The sequence below is a fragment of the Thunnus albacares genome, chromosome 13 (assembly GCF_914725855.1).
Source record: "Thunnus albacares chromosome 13, fThuAlb1.1, whole genome shotgun sequence".
Taxonomy (NCBI): Eukaryota; Metazoa; Chordata; class Actinopteri; order Scombriformes; family Scombridae; genus Thunnus; species Thunnus albacares.
In genome coordinates, this window is record NC_058118.1 from 22416387 (window position 1) to 22436798 (window position 20412).

The window sequence follows — 20412 nt, forward strand, 5'->3', positions numbered from 1 at the left end:
AACAGCTTTGATGCACAGTTAGTGACCGGGTGAATATCTTCGAGTTCATCCTCTCGCCTACATACTTGGGTGTGACTTCTCACTTTGTATAATGTCACATTGGTTACTTTCACACCTATGAAGATCGACACTTGTACGTTACCATGGTTACCATATTACAGATCACTTCTATGGCAGTTTATCATGAGCAGATGGGTTGTCTTAATACCATTTAAAAGATAGGTTTGCAATTTTTAGTAATTGTTGCAGTTCTAGTATCTTCTAATTATTATATCAAGATTTTGAAGACAAAACATGAGCAGCTCATAAAATAAGATGCTGTTTATTATTAGCAGCTGCACCTCAACCAGCAGCTGTGCAGCTTTTAACATTAATGCATCAATAATAATCCAATAATAAAGAATATATAATAATGCAAGAGGTGGAAATGGGTCATTCTGCATAATGAGTACTTTAAATACTTCAAGTACACTTTTATTTATGTACTTTTACTCAAGTAATATTTGAATACTTTAACTTGAAGTACTGCACAGTATATGTGCAGTGTAATGTATTTTACATTGTGGTATTATTATTTTTACTAAAGCATATAATTACTTCTTCCACCACTGCAGTAACATGTTTGCATGACTGAATTTCAGGCTCGGTGTCTCTGCTCTTTAGTAAAAGCCGCCATCAGCAGCAGCTTCATGAACAGAAAATGCTTCAGTCAGAACATTTAATGGCGTTTAGGAAAACTCGGCGAGATAAACAAAAACATGTTTTTGTGAATGGCTGTCTAGTAGCAGAAAAGCAAAATAAGCATCTCTAACTACAGAATGATGCCTTTACTTTTATTTATGTTTGGTCAGTTTGACTATTGATGATCAGTGATCATGTGGAGGGAGTCATTGGATTGATTTAATCTGTAACACTCAAAGCTCATAACAAATTTTCCATTCTGACCCCAAAAGCTATCTATCAAAGCAATCATTCAAGAATACAAAAGTAGATACATTATATCTTTCATGTAGAGTATCCGTTGTATATTGTATATTGTAGTAGATTTTTTTTTACCACTAGATGGCAGCTTCAGTTTTCACAGACAAGCGAGGTCCACAAGTATTTATACACACAGCTGTCCACATAATTTGCACATCACACATTGCACGAATAAAAAATATGTTTTATTTCCAGTTTTATACAATAAACAGAACAGAGTGCAGGCTGTTTAAATCTGTCCACTGATGTTCTCTGGTGGTCAGCATAGTCCGTGTCAGGTGCATTCATTCACATAATCTGGCTCATCTGTTCAAAGAGTGAATGGATGGTTAATATTTGTATTCACTTCCTGCGCAGCACCACTAAATCATATCAGATAACACAATTGTAGGTTTTATAATTATATATATATAATATATAAAGGTTTTATAATAAGCTAAATGTTTTATTACATGAGCTACTGCAGCGCTGGTGAAAATTTAGTTTTTAAAGTTTTTATTGTACTATGAAAATCAATCATCATCAATTACAGCTCTGCGTGCTGTAACAAGTTTAACAATTACAAGAGAAATGTAATGCTGGGAACAAATAACAAGAAAGTGCATTTCTTAAAGAAAATGCAATGTGATTGCTGACAAGTTGGTGACAACTTAAAGGTGCAGTGTGTAGAATTTAGTGGCATCAAGTAGAGCAGACTTGGCAGAAATGGAATATAATATTCATAAGTATGTTTTAATTGGTGTATAATCACCTGAAAATAAAAATCATTGTGTTTTCATTACCTTAGAATGAGCACTTTACATCTACATAGTGGGTCCTCTTCCACGGAGGCCGCCATGTTGCAACACCATGTTTCTACATTAACCCAGAACAGACAAACCAAACACTGGATCTAGAGAGGGCCTTTGGCTTTTTTTTTGCAAGTTTCATGGCCACAGTAGGTTCTCCTACATGCTTGGAAGAGGAGGGGTATTCAGGTGGCTGCAATTTGCAACCTCACCACTAGATGCCACTAAATCCTACATACTGGTCCTTTAAAAGTTGCTGGCCACTAAAATGATAATGTAATTGCTTTTAATGAAAAACCTCTACATGCACACAGAGGAGGAGTTAATCAGTTAAATTAAAACACCTGTGTTGTTGTCCCACTCCAGAAGGACATATATAAGCATTATGCCTTCCAAAACTGTTTAAAATTGAAGCTCCATGGTTAAGGTTTGGATAGGTTTAGACACAAAAATGACTTGGTTAGGGTTAGTTCAAGATCATGGTCATGGAGTTACAGTAGAAAACAGGAAGCAAACAACATCTCTTTTGTCAAAGTCTGATGTTTTGTGAGCTTCTTTCAGATGTCAGCTGTATGAGTTTTTAATCACATGCAAATTCATACATTCATAAACATGAACCATAATTATTCCTTATCATTCCTACAATATTGCCCTTTTTGCCAAGTTTTCGGCTTTTGTTTCCCAGTAGCATAATTAGTGTATCTTGCATTTATTTACATTTATAAGTACATCACATTTAAATATGTACTGAAACTGAAGCTTTAGTTTATCTTAACCTTATAGAGTTTTTTGTAACTATACAGTAGATCTTGAATAAACTATACCACAACCACTTAATGAGTATTTGTAACCCATTTTCCCACAATTTCACCTTTTGTCACCTCATTAAGAAGATCACTGTGCTCCACAATGAATTAATACGCATCTTTTGCCCTTTTCTTTGACTTGGGTTGAGTCAGTTCACTTCTACTCAGAAAGGCTACAAACTTTACTCTGCTTGAGTAGAATATTTTGGTATTCTCCGATTATAAATGAACATTGTGTTAAAACCTAAATAATAACATGCAGTATACATTTTAGGCATCAAACATATAATTAACAAACAAATGCTATTTTTGGCTCTTACCATCTTCTTCTTCACCAGCTAGTTCCAGGAAATCAGCGTTCTCGTAGTCATCGTCATCTGTTTAGTGTAACAACAGTTTGAATGAGTCAAGCTTTAGCGTCTGGTGCTCTGTGATAATAATCAATCCTTGTTACTGGAAACATCTCATCTCTTACTGAATCAGAATGGATACTTTGATTGAACATGCCAGTCAATTAATCAATCTTTAGTTTCCCCTAGCAGGAAATTTGGTTTGCAGCAGGTGACAGTCAGTCGTACAAAACAAAAACAATAACAATGGTCAATCAACAAGACAACAGACACAATTTATACCTCCTCCATTTGGGAATGCGTCAATGTTCCCATAGACACTTGGAGCCAGATTAGCATCTAGATGAACAAAAGTGTATGTGATGAATGTTAAAACTTGTAACACAGCATTCAAATCTGAATTGGAGAGATTGGTGATAAACATGTTTTGTCTGTTAAAAAACAGAGGGAATGCTCACTTTTTCTCATCTCTTCATTTTCATACAATGAGTCGGCGAGTGGAGCTCTGCAAAACAATACACAAATTTGACATTGCAGTCTTCAAAAATAACATTTTTGACCATATTGTTCTGTTGTATTTGTATTTCTTTATTTTACTGTTGGATTATTTACCCAAACTAAAGCTTTTTAAAATCTGCTCTACCTCAAACTTACATGGTTTGTTTGTTATTGATTTTTAATACACATCTGTTTTGTACAGGAAACAATGCATCTGTGGCGGTTTTTAGCTCAAGCTTGTTGTTGTGTGTAACACTGGGTCAAACTAATAGATTCCTACTGGATAAAGTTAATCCAGTGCTGATTTATATTGACCCAAACTGGGTAAAAATTTTAACCCAGTGATTTTTAGTGTGAAATCTCAGTGGTGAGTAGAGAGAATCAAGCCTTCTTTGCTTATTTCTTGTCCTCTCCAGTGAATGCAAAACTCAAAACTTCCTCCATGGTGACCCGTTGTTTTGATAAATTCAACAAAATGTTTGTTGTTCAATAAAATGTTTTCACATCACTAATTTCCATCAGTACAGGAAGAATCATGTGAGGAGTTTCACTTTGCCTTTTTCCCCTGAACAATATTAAGCTACCATGAATTAAACTCAACACTTCCCCAAGAGTTTTCACTTGCAAACGTTCTTGCAGCCCCTCCTTTACAGTATTAGATTTGTTTCATATATACACTTTAAAAGGGCTCTTACAGTACATGGTCAAAATATTAAAAAATAGGTAGAGTGGTTTCAGCAAAAGTGGGACATTTAAGCATGTCTTGCCTTGTTTTACTATTTGACTGGATAGAATCAACCAACCATGGTGAACGAACTGTTTGGTGTGTGTTCAGGAAAAGTGAATGACTCTGACTTTAAAAAACAATAAATATTTAAATATACATCTCCCATCTACAGCAGAGATGGTATTTTATTAAAGCCATTATGACTCAGACCTCAGTTCAAAATAAGAATGCATAATATTGTCCTTATTTTTCCTGGAAACCATATTTTCTGCACTGTCCCACTTTTGTGGAGAGTGTTCACCAAAACTGAGATTGTACTTTCATGTCAAGTGGGACACTTTTCTATGCATCTTTGCTACAACGGTGGTCATTAACATGTTTATTTGATGAGCATGGATGTGTATATGATGTGTCTGGTGTGGGCATGTGTGTGCGCGCATATGTAAAGAGTGTGTGTGAGGGGACAACGAGGTGATTGGTGCAGCAGCTTCCAGCTCTGGCAGGTGATTGGCTGCTTTGAGAGGACACCAGCTATATAAAGAGCCAAGATGGCTCTTCTCCCATTTCCCTCCTGTTGTCCAACCCGGCTTAACTTTTGTTCCTTTCTTTTGGAGGTAATAGGGCGGTGAGCTGCCAGGGTGGTTAACCTTGCTTTCTCAGTTTTATGTTAGTGAGGGAGGTAAGTTGTAAATTTGATTTTGTGAGGTTATATTGTTTACCTTCCCAGTTAGATTTGTTTTTGTTTTGCTATGTTGGCCTCTGTCTACTCTGAAGCTAAATCCAGCTCCCTGTTTGTTATTTAACATTGTAAATAAACCCACCTTCATTATATTCAGTTAAATTGTCTTTGTGGCTGCTTGGGACTTAGGAAAGATGGGGCATAACAATGTTTCATTCAGTATTCCTGCAATATCATATACAGTATTTTAGAGAATGTTTACACTTGGTCTTAAAATGCATTTCAGTGATACGGACACAAGTGGACAGCTGGGACACATCGCCGTTCACACCTGTGTCTATCATGTGTCTCTAAGGTGTCCAGCTGACCACTTGTGTTCAGATTTTGTTACTGCCCACGTCACCTCCTCTAGAGGGTCAAAGGGCCCCACACACAGTTATTACGTCAGTCTGTCAGGAGCTAGCTAAGAAAACAAAAATGTTTCAAGAATATACATGTACAGGCTATTCTAACTGTTGAGACTGGCAGGACACAGTCATTTGGCGTTGGTGTGCTGTCACAAAACAACCACCATGTCCTGCACTGATGACACATTTTCCTGTTATGTCCTTGTCGGGGACGCATCAGTATACATTAGCGTTTCCACTACAAAAGATATGTGGACAAATTCATCCCAGACCACCTCGGCAAGAGGTTTGAGTGCGCCTTGGTGGTTGTTTACACATATTTAGTGCTGTCCACTTGTGATCCGATCACCCGAGACGCATTTTAAAACCAAGTGTAAACAGGGTCTTAGTTTAATAATTGTTGTAAATTTGGTGAAGCAGCTACATTTAATTATTTTAAAAAGCTACACCTTTATAAGACAGTGTTTCGTCTATTTATTTAGCCTACTACAACATAGTTTTGAGCTCTAGTTAAATCCATATTAGCATATAATTCTAATGATAGATCACCATTCGGTCAGGAAAAGGAGAGAAAGAAATGCAAATTAGAAAGAAGAAAAAATGATGCAGGGAAGCTTGATTAACACAAAACAAATCCGGGGGTGAAAGAAGGCGCAGTAATGTAGACAAGAGTCCCACTTTAGCACACAAGCTGTCCCACTTAACCTGAAAAAAACTAAATGGGTGAGATGAGAAACTTTTGACTTCCCTTAAAAACTTACATCACTATGTTAACAAGGTTTGCACCATTTCACAAAAACATAATTGGTGTAAGTGAGTATCTGTTATAATAGCACGCTGGTGCCAAAATGTGTTCCACTTTTGCTGAACCCTCCTACATGGGCTAAAATGCATCCTCTGTTCAAACATTAAGTGGAGTCTCTCTGCTTCTGAATGCAAAATTGAGCTATTTGCATAAAATAAAAAAGAACACAAGTGATCATTTCAGTAAATGCACATTGCTTTTCACTCTAAGCTTCAATGTGAACATATATGAGAAGAGCTTTAACACTTACACATATGTATGTTCTGGACTTCCTGTTTGAGCTGCAGCAACACAAAATGTAACAGGATACTTTCAGTAATAATGTAAGTACATGATGATAAATACATTTCATTTTAAAAAATAGTTGAAAACAGATGTTTAACCAGTATGTTTACTGTGTATTATGTGTGCAAATTTACCCTCTGTGATGTTTTGATAGTCTGATTCATCCATTGCATCTGTAAAACATGATGGTTCAATATTAAATTCTTTTGATGGGTCATCACCTCATGAGCCATTACAAAAGTGTTTAAATCTTTGACATCAGAATATGAGTCAATGTTTTGATTTAAAACTGAAAACCTTTTAAAAGGTGAAGAGCTTACCTGAAGGAAATTCCTCATAATCCTCTGTAGTTTCACTGGAAACATATAAATGAGATTTCTGTAGTCAAATGTTTGTTTTTTTTTGTTTGACACAGCAAACATCTTTTGGTAGTTAAGGTTAATTAAGCATTCAGACTGAAAACAGGACTGTGTTGAAATAATTGTACAACATTTTGGGAAATATGTTTGTTTGCTTTCTGACAGTGAGATTAAAGAGTAAAGGACGGGTTCCCCACTTTTCAAGTCGATGTTAAAACAACAGTCAGGAGCACAAATGAACATTGATACTTCTTGCTGTAATCATTCCTCTTGTTCATACTGACCATTAGAAGATCCATTTATAATGCACTTACAATGTAAGTGATGGGGGCCAAAATCCACAGTCCTCCTTCTGTGCAAAAATGTATTTAAAAGTTTATCTGAAGCTAATATGAAGCTTCAGCGTCCAAATGAGTCAAATCAAGTCTTTTTAGTGCCAAAGTCCCTCTTTTTGTTACTATACTTCCACCGCAGCTCAACAGGGAAACACAAAGAGGGAATTTGATGCTAAAAAGACTGTAAATGTGGCAGATATCCACTTGATATGACTAACTCAGACTGCTGAAGCCTCATATAAGCTTCAGATTAACTTTTAAATGCATTTCTGCAAAAAATTACTGTGTGGATACACTGTGGATTTTGGCCCCCATCACTTACAGTAAAGCACATTTGAAGGTGATCTTTTAACAGCCAGTATGAACAGGAGGAATAATTACAGCAAGGAAAACCTCTTTCTGTGTTCATATGGGCACCTGACTGTTGTTTTAAGACAGATTTGAACCTATCCTTTTAATATTAGCTAGCCTAGCTATGACAAAAGTTTAAAGAAAAATTGCCTACCAGCACCTCTAAATACATAATTATACACAATTGGTGTAACTTTTGTGGTGTTTGAATGAGCCTAAAACTGAGACTTGAACCCAGCCTGAATGCATATTAAGACTTAGCCCAACTGAGCCTGACTTGTACTTCCGAATTTGAGACCTGAACCCAACCAGAGACCAATAATAAGCTATATTTCTGCTTCATTTTATCCATTAACGACCTTTAGCATGAACAGGCTAACGCAGCACATTGGCTTCACTCTGTCCCTCGCTCTTCTCACTGGGTATTGCGTGTCTACTCGCAACACATAACACACATGAACACAGATTGGCACAGTCTGAGAGAAAAGGAGAAAAATGTCTAAATTACTTTAAATCTGAAAATAATGTGACCCCAACTCATGCCCAAAGCTTCACACAACGAAATGGCCTGAAATGCAGTACTTTGGCGGAGTTTGGTAGCAGAACTCTACGGTCAGATGGTCCCAGTGCTGTATTACCGTCATCTAATTGAAATGAATGAGGACACCGCATTATTTGATGTAATGCCATCATCAGCCTGAACACAACCTAATATAAAGTTTGCAGTTCCACTCAATATAAAGCTGAATTTTGGTTTTCTGGACAGTTATCGTTAGCTCCAATCAACCCAGAACAAAACGTTGGCATTGTACGTTTCTGCAAACCACAGATACATTGAATGTCTACGTTTCAATGTTGGCCATTATACACTGAATAATGATGTGGTTAAGGTCTGGTTAGGTTTAGGCACGTCTCACTAAAAACACCTGGCCTTGTTGGTTGAAGCAGGAAGCGGGCATTGGCTTCGAGGTGATCTCGAACCGTGCTCTGTTCTGGTTTCTGCCAACAAACAAACAGCAACAAACTTCCTAACCATCCACCAACCCCTCTTCCTCCTAATAAGAAAGTCAGCTCATATAGATCTCATGTGAACTACGTTACTTCAGAAATGCTACGAATTACATGTGTTGAAAGGTAGATATTCAACGTATCTGTGGTTTGCAGAAACGCACAGTGACAATGTTTTCTTCTGGCGACCAGGCTGCTTCAGTCTAGGTATACTTATAGCAGCCTTAAAGGATGACTCCAACATTTAGGGAAATACGTTAATTTGTCATTTTACCAAATCAGAAAGAAGATCAATATCAACTTGATGTTTGTGTTTCATACAAAGACAGATGTAGTCAGGTGTTTAGCTCATAGCTTAGCTCAAGAACTACTAGCCTAGCTCTATCAAAGTGCTTTTCAACAAAGATATCTTCAAAGCTGGATCTCTGTACTGGACGCATAGAGATTAAACTGATTGACTAATTGTCATGGACTCGTCGTTTAGGACTCTTTGTGCTTCTTGGGTTTTACTGTGTTACGCTTATGTTGCCTAGTCCTTCGGGTCATTTGATTTAGCTCGTTTATGTTATTTGACTTGTAGTGTTGTGTACTTGAGTTTTGTATTCTAGGACTTTCTGACATGGTGTTTCTTTGGTTGCCTTTTATTGGCTGGTATGTTCTCTGTGTCTTCCTAATATTTTGTTTTGTTTCTTCTACCCCCCCCCCACCCCCCCAGTCTGTCCCCTCTTCTCATTTCTCAGTTTGTACATCCTCGATTCCTTTCCTCACCTCCTCTCCTCACGTCTTAGTCCCTCCCACCTGAGATGTGAGTGGAGGAGGCAAGGAAGTGACAAGAGGAGAGATGAGTCGAGGCAACAGGCATTTAACAAACTGAGAGATCCTTGCTTCGGAGCCGTCATTTTAACGTAACGTCAATTAAATATGACGTGTGGCAGAGCTGCATCAGCTGTCCATTGTTTTGTTACAGCCTACCGCTGTATTTTATGATCTCTGTCAGATGAGCATGACAACTTGTATATTTACTTTTCATTCAAATCACAACGTGTCATAATGTGACAAAGATGTATCGATGTCATACATTGATATTTTTTATATGTATATATATATATATATATGTATATCTTTTATACGTCACTGGTGCCGAAAAACTTCTGCAAAGGATACACCTGTGCATCCTCGCTCATAGCTTATCTGGCAAGCCTCCTCTCTCCTCCAGATGCAATTTAGGAATTGGGACATCCTTAAATGTGGCGTGCTGAGATCAATTTCCAGGTCACAGGCAGGAGGACGGAGGAGACGAGGAGGCACAAGATAGAGAAATGAGAAGAGCCCACAGTATGTGGTGTGGGTGTGCAAGTCTCTGTTCTGCTTTTACCTCAACATTTTCCCTTCACACCTGCCCTGCCCTGCTCCTAGTGTCTTTCTCAGCCTATCAGCTCCCAGCCTGCCCTTGTGTCCTACCACCTGTTCACTGTTGTCTGATTAGTTCAGTTTGTATTTAAGGCCAGTTTTCAGTTTAGTCTTTGTCAAGTTGTCTATTCTGTTCCCTCCTGTCATGTTTGCTCAGTTCTGTGCCGCCTGCTCAGTTGTTTCTTGTTTTCAGTTCTGCTCAGCCCAGCCTGCTCTTGTTTTTTGCCTGCATGTCTCAGCAATAAAAGGTTTCTTCAGCCCTACTTTCTGGTCTCTGCATTTGGGTCCAAATCATGACAGTAATCTTCTCGTATGACTGGAAATGACGGCAAAAAAAAGCCCAAAACAAGCATGACTGTTCCTTCAAACACATACAGTACACTGCATTTACAGTATGACTGTGATAAATATGCAGAGGAAATGTCAGTATTGATGTTGCAGTGATGAGATTAGCTGACGTGTATCATAATATACTGTACATACTCTGTGATTGAAGTTATCTGATTGGTTCTCGTGACTGAAAAAGAAAACAGCATAAATATGTTTTTTAGATATAAAGATACTAATTAAAGGTGACAAAAAAAATCTCACTTCAACGAATAGAGTCGCTGATGCTTTGGTGAATAATGATTTACCTGGTTTTGATTGCGTCACAGCAAATCTACTTCCCCCACGTTGACTGTCAAGATAACACTTTGATGTTAGTTTTAATGTTTTAATTAATTTTAATATATTTCATTATTAGAATGAGAATCAGACTATAGTACACCTGTAAAGGGAATTTGTGTTGGTGTCAAAACAGCAAAATGAAGAAGTAAGTTGGCAATAAAAAAGAACAAAAAAAAGATCAGATGTATGAAGAATATTAAATATTAATTCTAACAAAACAAACACAGTGTTGACTATGATTGGAGGCTGTATGTTACTGACAGGAGTCGTGCTTTAAGTCTTTAGAGGAGGACTAGGCAAGATTAATCTCTTGATTCAGGCGTTTTAGCCAACTATAGACCCATATCTAACCTTCCATTTCTCTCTAAGATCCTTGAGAAAGCAGTCGCCAATCAGTTATGTGGCTTTCTACATAACAATAGTTTATTTGAATATTTTCAGTCAGAATTTAAAGCGCGTCATAGCACAGAGACAGCACTGGTGAAAGTCACAAATGCCGGGTTCTGCTTGAGGTTTTCCTTACCGCTGTCGCTAAGTGCTTGCTCATGGGGGAATTATTGGGTCTCTGTAAATTAAATAAATTGAAGAGTACGGTCTTGACCTGCACTATTGCGATTTTACAATCCTAAAAAAGTTGGACTTATGTTCTCAGTACACAGATTTCAACCTGGATCTCAGTGTGTCAACAACTTGGATTGAGGTGAACTGAAGATGCACCTTTGGAATGAAAACTAGGTTTAAATAATTCATTTTTGATACAACACGGGTTAAATTTTTGTAGATTTGATAGGGCTCTTTGTGACTTTTCAAATTTATTGGATGATTTGTTCAAATCTACCAGATCTACCATATTCACCCTAGTTGTATGCACACATTAGCAATAATTCAGTAACTTCACGCAGACTCAATTTCTTTTTTTAATTCCAAATAAAGTGGTTTAGATAATCTGGATAAACTGTTGTCTGATGCTCTGACTGCTTGTATTTCTTGCCCCTCAGACTTCATTGTAGCATTGTCACTGTCTTCCAAGATAACATTGTACATAGCAATTCACTTTGTGAGCATAATGTTACTGTAACCCATAGCAATGATGGTCAAAACTACCTTCAAACATGGCTTGAGAGTGTGGAACAAATACTTTATACTCACAATGTCTGTGGGTTGTATATTTGAACCTCCTCATGTATGATCTCTACAAGAAATACAGAGCAGTTACTTACAACGCATCACAACTCAAATCCACAACAGTATGTGAATGCATCACACGTTAAATGCACTTATGTTTAACGGTAAGTGAACGCATCATTGTGTGGCTTACCACGTGAAACAGTGATTCATCGTAACTCATCATCAACGGTTTTAATGACATTACTGTTTTGTTCATGTTAGTTTTGCCTCATTTGTTGTAAAAACTGTCAATTTTAAGCATTATATTTATTTCTCCCCTTCTTGCCACAATCCAAGAGCGAAGTCATGACTCTACATAAATATTAAACTACAGTTTTGGTTGCACATCCTCCACCAACTCCCTGCATGTTAATGACAAAGAGCACTTATCTCTTTTTTTATACAATGAGCATCTAAAACATTGTGCCAACTCCATGAAAGTGGAGCCTAAACTGAAAGAGCAAAGTTTACGGTGAAATGCCAAGAATGTGGGTGCAAATGATGGCTAAACAGCACACATGACTCCGATTCTGTTGTCCTTATCTACTACCGCAACCACATCATACAGAGATCACACACAGTCACACCTGCCCAGCCTCTTAGAAATACTTACTGGATTTCTTTTTGCATCGCAGACACAGAAGAGTTAGTGACATCAGTGATGCAACAGTCAAGGCTGCAGCCAGCAGATTGGAGTTTTCTATCATACCTAGAAGACACAAAGAAGACAGAAATAACCCACTATGGCTTGACGTCAAAATGAACTGACACAAATGTTATATAGACCACATGACTGACCGCCAGCTCAACCGTTACCTCTATTTAAATTAACTAACTCTCTTATTAATTAGTAAGAGAGGTTGTTAAGATTATATAAACACAGAGATTACTGGTCAACAATTGACAGTTATTCACACTGTCATGGTTGAAGTAGCTGCCGTTTTCCTGTTAACAAGACAGAGCGAACCACAGGATGTGGTTGGCCAAAAGTAAACTGAAACACAGTAGGAGTCGCATTTTGTATATGGGGTTTACACTTACTGCCACTCGAGAAGCATCACACTCCCAGAAGCAAGAATACAGTAAAAAAAAAAAAAAAAAAAAAACAAGAACTCAGGAAATTAATTTCCTGACAATACACAGATATAGGCTATTGGATGTCTATCAACTTCTATCCACATCTGTTGGGGCTGGTCGACAGAGTTACAATAGGCCAGTTATAGTTGTTCTAAAGTCTAAAGCAAGTTAAATAAAGTTTGACAAAGCCTAAACTCTACCTCCAGACTATTTCACGCCCAAGAGCTGTGTTTCTGAAATTCACAGCCACATCTCTGTTGATCAAAAAAAAATCTCACCCACAAGCCGACACACGTCTTCTACACTGTTCATGAGCTGAAAAGGCTTCATTAGCTCTATAAGAAGAGAGACAACTCTGCAACAGTCAAACTGGGATATAGGCCTACAATATACTGGTTCAATGTTTAGGGTTGCATCTGTGGGTAGATGATGATGATGGTAGATGATCATTTTCCTGATAACTAACAGAGTTACAGCTTATTTAAATACTCATAAGAACTAAACTCACGCAATAATAACACACACGAATATGTTCTCTGTCGCACTTTGAGACAAGAGACATACTTTATTGTTATCTTGTTTTATTCATGGTTGACTAAAAGTACTTATTGTTGTTCTTGTTGTTGTTGCCTTAGAAACCAACGCGCCATTTCTGTTCAACTGCCAACTGTTTGTGTGCATGAAAAATAAATCTGTGATGGGCAGATAGACTGAAGTTGACACATTCACATTCACACATTCAAATTTAATTTCTGATTCATTAGACGTAATTTTAGCGCCGCACTGTTCAAATAGCATGTTGTAACCAGTGTTAATGTTTCTCCTCTTGTTGGGTTTTTACTGACCTACATACTGATTGGTATTCACATTTAGAGTCCTGCGTTCATTTTGTTACCTTCCATAGATTTGTGAAGAATTATGTATTTTTTATCAAAGTAAAAACTTCAGCTTTCATTGGGGGGCCAAATATATCTGGAGGGAGTGATTTGGCCCATAGGCCGCTAGTTGCCTACCACTGCTTTAGATGTTTTGATTCTTATTCATAATGCAGCACCATCAGGGAGGCGTCCGATCGGTCCCAGATTTATTCTGCAGCATTACAACGACACCAAACATCCAGCCAGAATCATAAAGAACTATCTTCAGCTACGAGAAGAACAAGGAATCCTGCAACAGGTGGTTTGGCCCCCACAGAGCCCTGATCTTAACATCATGGAGTCAGTCTGGGATCACATGAATAGACAGGAGCAGCTGAGACGCCAAAATCCAACAATCGACCCGCCAAGTACCTGAAAAACTGTGTGCAGGTGTACCGAGGCGAACTGCTGCTGTTTTAAAGGCAAAGCTGCTCAAACCAAATATTGATTTCATTTAGGTTTCTTCTGTTTACTGAACTCTGTATGAAGTGAATTGATAAATAAAAACTATTCATGACATTATTTTTAAAAGCATCCTCACTTTACTTTTAGTACCTCAACAGTTTGCACAGCACAGTAAATCCTTGGGTAGATGTTTGTTTGAAGTTTGAGAAAAAATCTAAATTAAAATAAATTACCACAACTTGATCTAAATGAACTCCGAATATAAAAACACAATAACTGATTGAATAAGTATTCTCACTTCAAGTAAATATTTAATAGAGGTCCATTTGGCTGAAATCGTAGTACGGTGGAAAGATCAGCATACACGTTTCAACACGACGGTTTTTCCCCGTTCGTCTTTGTAAAACTTCATCTTGTCAAGTTTTATGAATACGAACCATGGCAGGTGTCATGCGGAGAATAAAAACTCACTTTTGAACACAAATTAGTAAATTGCACTCTTGGATTAATAAATTCTGAGTACAAATGGATAATTTGTGCTCTTGAATTACTTAATTCGTACTCTCAATTTCATAATTTGCGGGTGAATTGACAGAATGTAGCATTAAACTATATTATTAACATTTTGACATTATGTTTAAGGAATGTAAAAGATAACACAAGGTAAAAAAGACAAACTCTGAAGTACGTCTCCATCTGCATCCAAAATCATCATGTGCACATGTACAACTGTGTATTCTTATGAAGTGAAAGTGAACAGTGAGAATGTATTTTAACAAGTGTTCAAATGTCAGCAATAGTGTTAAATGCTGTGTTATGTTAATTAATGCACAGTAATTATCAGTTCCACAGCATGATTTATTAATTTGTGTGCACAAATATGGGTGTTTTTTTGGATTGAGGTCTGGTCTTTGATTGGCCACCGCAGGACATTAACATTATTGCTCTGAAGTTCTCTATGTGGTTTTGGCTTTATGTCTGAGGTCATAGTCTCACTGGAAAGTAAATCTTTCCACGGTGGCAGTTCTCTGTGAGACAGCAGCCAGTTTCTCTGTTTTTACTGTACTCATGTTACTCTCTAGCTTCACGAACCTGCCATATTTCCCCTGCTGCAGAGAAACATGACTCTGTAGCAGGCTGGTATGTTTCTATTAGTATTTGGCTTTTATTTTAGTCCCATGACACTTTTTTATTTAAGTCTCTCACTTTGTGTTTTTCAACTCTGGGTTCTGCTTTCTTTGATTGTATACACAGTCTCTTCCATTTTAGCTACAAACCCCTCTTAGTTTAGAGCTGCTATATATACACTTCCTGGCAACCTTATCCCCAGACAACAACGTCAGTATTGGACAATTCTGCAAAACCCTGGATTATGTTTAATTACAACATTTTTTACGCCCACTGCTAAGGTTTTTAAAATCCTTGCTTTCTACATTATCTGGACATCACAAATAGAGTATAGTTAAGATTCAGGAGAGATCATGGTTATGGCACATAAACTATAGTATATGGACGTAATTCCTTGGACACTGGACTGCTCTTGTCGCACAAACATGAATGGATCACTGAACAGGCTACGTCAAAAGGAGGGATGTCCTGATCATGTTTTCTTTTCTCCTGATCCCAGTCCAGGTCTTTTAAGATTGAGAATCTGACTAAGCCGAATCTTTTCGGACATTTATTTGTCACATGTTCCTAATATAAGTATACTCCAAGGAGTATACTTAGACTGAAGTAAGCCTACAATAGCCCAATGTAAAAAAAATATGTATATTTTAAAATGTAACCTCCATTACAGGATTCCTTTGATGGTTTTCTGTAATCTTTGTATGTATTTTGTATAATATTGGTGGTGCTGGTGCAGGGAGCTGTGAAAAGCAGTTAGACAGCCTCTCTTCATTTCCAGCTTGGACAAAATGCTGATTCAACCAACAGCAGCACTTTACAGTTATGGTTGACCTGCAAAATGTCCATAAATAACATTTAACTTAACTTAATTTACATCCTTTAATGTCTTTTTCTAATTCTTATATTGACTGTTTATCTAATTGTTAGTCTTTAACGCACACAAGAGTATCATTTTTCAGCATCTTTTTTCCTGTACTGTACTTACAGTGTAATTTTTTGCTTCCTCTTCCCAAAAGCTTCATCTTCTTAATCCAATGTGCCTGAGCTATTTTATACTTAGTGTATTGTCATTTTTAAAGTAATTATACCATAGCTATTGTGTACATTGCAATAATTTAATATATACTGAATAATTTCAAGAATTTACACTGTCATTTATTTCTAGGTCCCATCCAAATTTATTACTCCCCTATTCCCTACTTCTTCCCTTATCTACCATTAAGTATTTTATTGATACACCGTAATTTGTGGACTGTAATCTAAAGCAATAATGCTCAATTTGCTATAGAGCCCATATTCCATAATTAGTATAATATCCTGAATGAATTGTAAAACAAAGACCGATCATTTTTGGTTTCAATACAAACAGACAATTATCACAAAATTTAAAATATTTTCGTTCAGCATCCTTAGACTCAACACTATTTACTGTAAGAGAACAAATTAGATATGTATGTGGTGTTTGTCGTTTCTATATTTTCGGGGTGTTTCTCTAAAGTGTTTCCGATGAAGCACGTTGCCATACCAATACAATATGATATACATGTACAGTATATTACCAGACACTATCATACATATATATATATATATATATATATAAAGGTTTAGAGAATGGTCCTGGTTTTTAGTGTTAGTTCAGTTTCTAGTTATTTATGTTTTTTAATACTTTGTTTTCTGTACTTTGTATGTCCTCATGTTGTTTACTTTGTGATTCATGTGCTGCAACTATGCAATTTTTCATTGAGATTAATAAAGAACTCAATCTACATCTCTTCTATGGCCAAAATAATACATTTCGTTTTATATTTTTGTCTGTAGACCCTGATTAAAAGGCTAAAAACATTCAAAATTCTACAAAACAGTAGTGTGATTATGATTTATTTTTATCACGATCTGATTTTGTTCATCCATCATCACTGTCCTTTTTAAATTTCACAAAATGATCACACATGTTTTTTTCTGTGAGTGTCTGGTAAAAATCCTCCCACCTGCATCCACCAGAAATGCTGCTGCTGAAAGCAAAACCACCAGATCTACTTCAGGTCGAACACAAACACACAGGTTTAGAATAATATGAATATGTTTTCAAAAGCACCAACTATAAGCTTTAACTCACAAAATGGAAGATTTCTTATCTGGCGTGTTGCTGTATTACCTTCAGTAGTCCGGTTGCCTTCATTCTTCTCATATTTCAGACAACAACAGCTAGTATGAGCTGTGCTTCCTCTTTCAACACCTCGCCACATCCGTCACGCTCAAGACAGAAAAGACCCTCTGAAGCACACATTTACAGCCTGCATGTGGTTTGAAGTGGACACAAAGGCATTGCTGTTCTGTTTGGCAGTTCTTTTCAAGACACTAGTATCATTTCTCTTAAGATGTTCTCTATAACAAACCCCAATCATTTTTTTAAATGACCTTTTGGCTTTTGTTACCAGGTCTTGAGCAACATGAGTTAGTTTTATATATATATATATGTTGTTGTTTTTTTTTCAAAAACCACATTAAATAAGTCTACATACTGAACCCGTATATATATATATATATATATAGAAATAGGTGTTAATTGGTGCCATAAGCACAGAAAAATATAATACATTTGAATGTAAAAGGTGCTACGTGCCATTTTCTGTAAGAATAATTCTTTTTTAAATGATCAAATACAGTAAATTTCTTCACAGGTGGAACTTTAAAGTACAAAACAGGATTCAAGCTTTCAAGTAATTAAAGAGTAATTACCAACATGAGTGACTGAGATTACAAGCCAGAACATTTGGGACTATCAGAGGGAAGTTACAGCACCAGTTACAGAAGACCTTTCACCAGGTGATGGAGTTTCCTCACAGTCAGAGGCCTTTTTGCAACTTTTTTTTAGGTTGGCATTCGGAAACCGTTTCATAAACAGATTTCAGAGCTGAACAAACTTTGACTTGCTTAATTGGAGACTTATGTGCACCTCTGATCTACCTTCACTGCCCTGCTCTTGTGGAATTGATGGTCCTGTTTGAGGCACAGCAGGTCTTTTGAACTTTGGTGCTCTCCACATGCCTATGTGATACATGGGGTAGTATGGTGATACTCTGCATAAAGAGCAGCTATGATTAGTCAATTAATCGATTAGTCAACTATTAAATTAATCACCAACTATTTTGATAATCAATTAATCTTTTGGAGTCATTTTTTAAGAAGAAAATATGAATATTTTCTGTCTTCTAAGACAGTAAACTGAATATTGTGGACTGTTGTCGGGACAAAACAAAACATGTTTGGACTTGGGCTTTGGGAAATAGTGATCGACATTTTTCACCATTTTCTGACATCTTATAGACCAAATGATTAATCAATAAGGCGAGAAAATAATCAACAGATTATATGATAATAAAGATAATCATTAGTTGCAGCCTTATCTACATATAAAGAGTTTGGAGGGTCATGTCTTTTTTTACTGCCTTTCATAAACCACAAACACAACAGTGAAAGTGTGAGGAATGGATTAAACTTTCTGTTTATCTACTAATATTAACTGTAAATGTTAGCATATCAAGCTAACTAGCTTACTACCTGAAGTAGTAACACAATAAAGTAATGTATTTCCACATAGCACATCATTAACTAATGTTAAGATTATTTTGTGGGTTACAGGTTACACTAGAAAAACCCAGGTTCAGGTCTGAAACCCACATGTCATATTTACCCTACAGAGCTCAGTGTATCAGAGTTCAGTGTATTTTTACCACCTCTGTTCTACTCTATTAGATTTCATGAAGTTTACCGCAAGCTAAAGATTCTTTTCTCTTGTAAAAGTGAAAATACAGACAATTAAGATTAAATTTACCCCCTGTGTTTCTTGCACAAGTTTGTTTTTCATAAACTAAGAAGCTGAAAAGGAATTATGTTAGAATGCAATCTGATCTATGTCTTTACACAGATCAACTGTCGAGTATGCTTACTTTTTTCCTGGGACATTTAGTTTTAGCTGGCAGTCTTTCAGCACAATAGCATGTGTGTAGCCATCAGTTGCACATTTAAAGGGGACGTATCATACACATTTCCAGGTCTGTATTTATATTCTTGGGCTCTACTGGTATATCTTTACATCATTTACAGTTCATAAAACACCTTATTAATCTCATACTGGCTCTTTATGCAGCCCCTCAGTTCAGTCTCTGTCTGAAACAGGCCATTCTAGCTCCTGTCTCTTTAAGGCCCCCCTCCGGATGAGCCCACTTTGTTCTGATTGGTTAGCTTGGTGGCTCGGGAGGCTATGTGAACAGTCTTTACTCAAAATGGAAACTTCTTAAATATGCATGCATGTTCGAGCTGAAATCCAATCCAAAATATGCAAATGGACAATGCAAAAAACCCATGGAACAATCTTAACAGCAAAGGCTATGGATTGGATGGCCATTTGTGGAACATTCTGATGTCATCAGAGGAGGAAGTAGAGGTAACTTTGCAAATGAAGCGTTCAGAAAGGAGGAAGCCCTGGCTTTTTACTTGCAGGGAGCATTTTTACATACGTTAAACTCAAGTGTTTGAACTTTGACTATGTCTAACATAGACATCCATCACCATAACAGTATAGAAATAACAGAAAATCACAGAGAGATGTGTTCCCTTTAAGATACTTTTACATAGTTCTTGTTTTAATATGAGTCAGCAGGACAGAGTTTTCAACCAAGTCATAAGTAGCTCGCTAACAACTAACAGCTGATAAAATCTGCCAGTTACAGTTGTCATTTTAGCCGACTAGAAGTGAGACGCCTGCTTTTGTCTAACTCTGGCTGACGTAAAGGACCTATTGTTTGAAAAATTACTACAAATAAGAATTTTGAGTGGTAAATCTGAATGTAAACGGCATACAGTATGTGCTGTATGAGAACAGAAAGTTTGACAGGCTTAGCAATGGTAACTAAGGGGACACCGCTTAACAAACAGTCAATTGTTTGCCCAACTTTGCTCGCCTACTAGTTGCTGAACTGTAAGTCTGTTTATTTCAAGACACTGATTCCGATAAAACCCCTCTAGTTCAACCAGATGATGTCACTTAAAGGTGCAGTGTGTAGAATTTAGTGGCATCTAGCAGAACAGACTTGCCAGAAATGGAATGTAATATTTATAAGTATATTTTAATTAGTGTATAATCACCTGAAAATAAGAATTGTTGTGTTTTCGTGCCTTAGAATGAGCCTTATATCCACATAAGGAGCGGGTTCTCTTCCACAGAGCCCACCATGTTGCACCGCCATGTTTCTACAGT

At 36.9% G+C, this 20412-nt stretch overlaps 1 protein-coding gene across 4 annotated transcripts; it reads right to left on the bottom strand.

Annotated features, from left to right (window-relative positions):
* Positions 1–1147: 1147 nt before the first annotated feature.
* Positions 1148–17863, bottom strand: si:dkey-183i3.6 (LAT2 domain-containing protein). 4 transcript variants are annotated; one of them, XM_044369607.1, is made up of 12 exons: positions 17308–17863; positions 12239–12334; positions 11608–11650; positions 10425–10468; positions 10273–10306; positions 6647–6681; positions 6461–6499; positions 6292–6322; positions 3384–3430; positions 3208–3264; positions 2896–2952; positions 1148–1287 (listed from the first exon to the last, which is right to left on the bottom strand). In XM_044369607.1, exons 1-12 carry the CDS (start codon positions 17396–17398, stop codon positions 1256–1258), a joined length of 606 nt encoding a protein of 201 aa, XP_044225542.1. In that variant the 5' UTR covers positions 17399–17863; the 3' UTR covers positions 1148–1255. The 4 variants fall into 4 exon arrangements, with proteins under 4 accessions (XP_044225542.1, XP_044225541.1, XP_044225543.1 ...); XM_044369606.1 differs by having other exon boundaries at positions 17269–17863; XM_044369608.1 differs by lacking the exons at positions 10273–10306; positions 10425–10468 and having other exon boundaries at positions 17269–17863.
* Positions 17864–20412: the final 2549 nt, after the last annotated feature.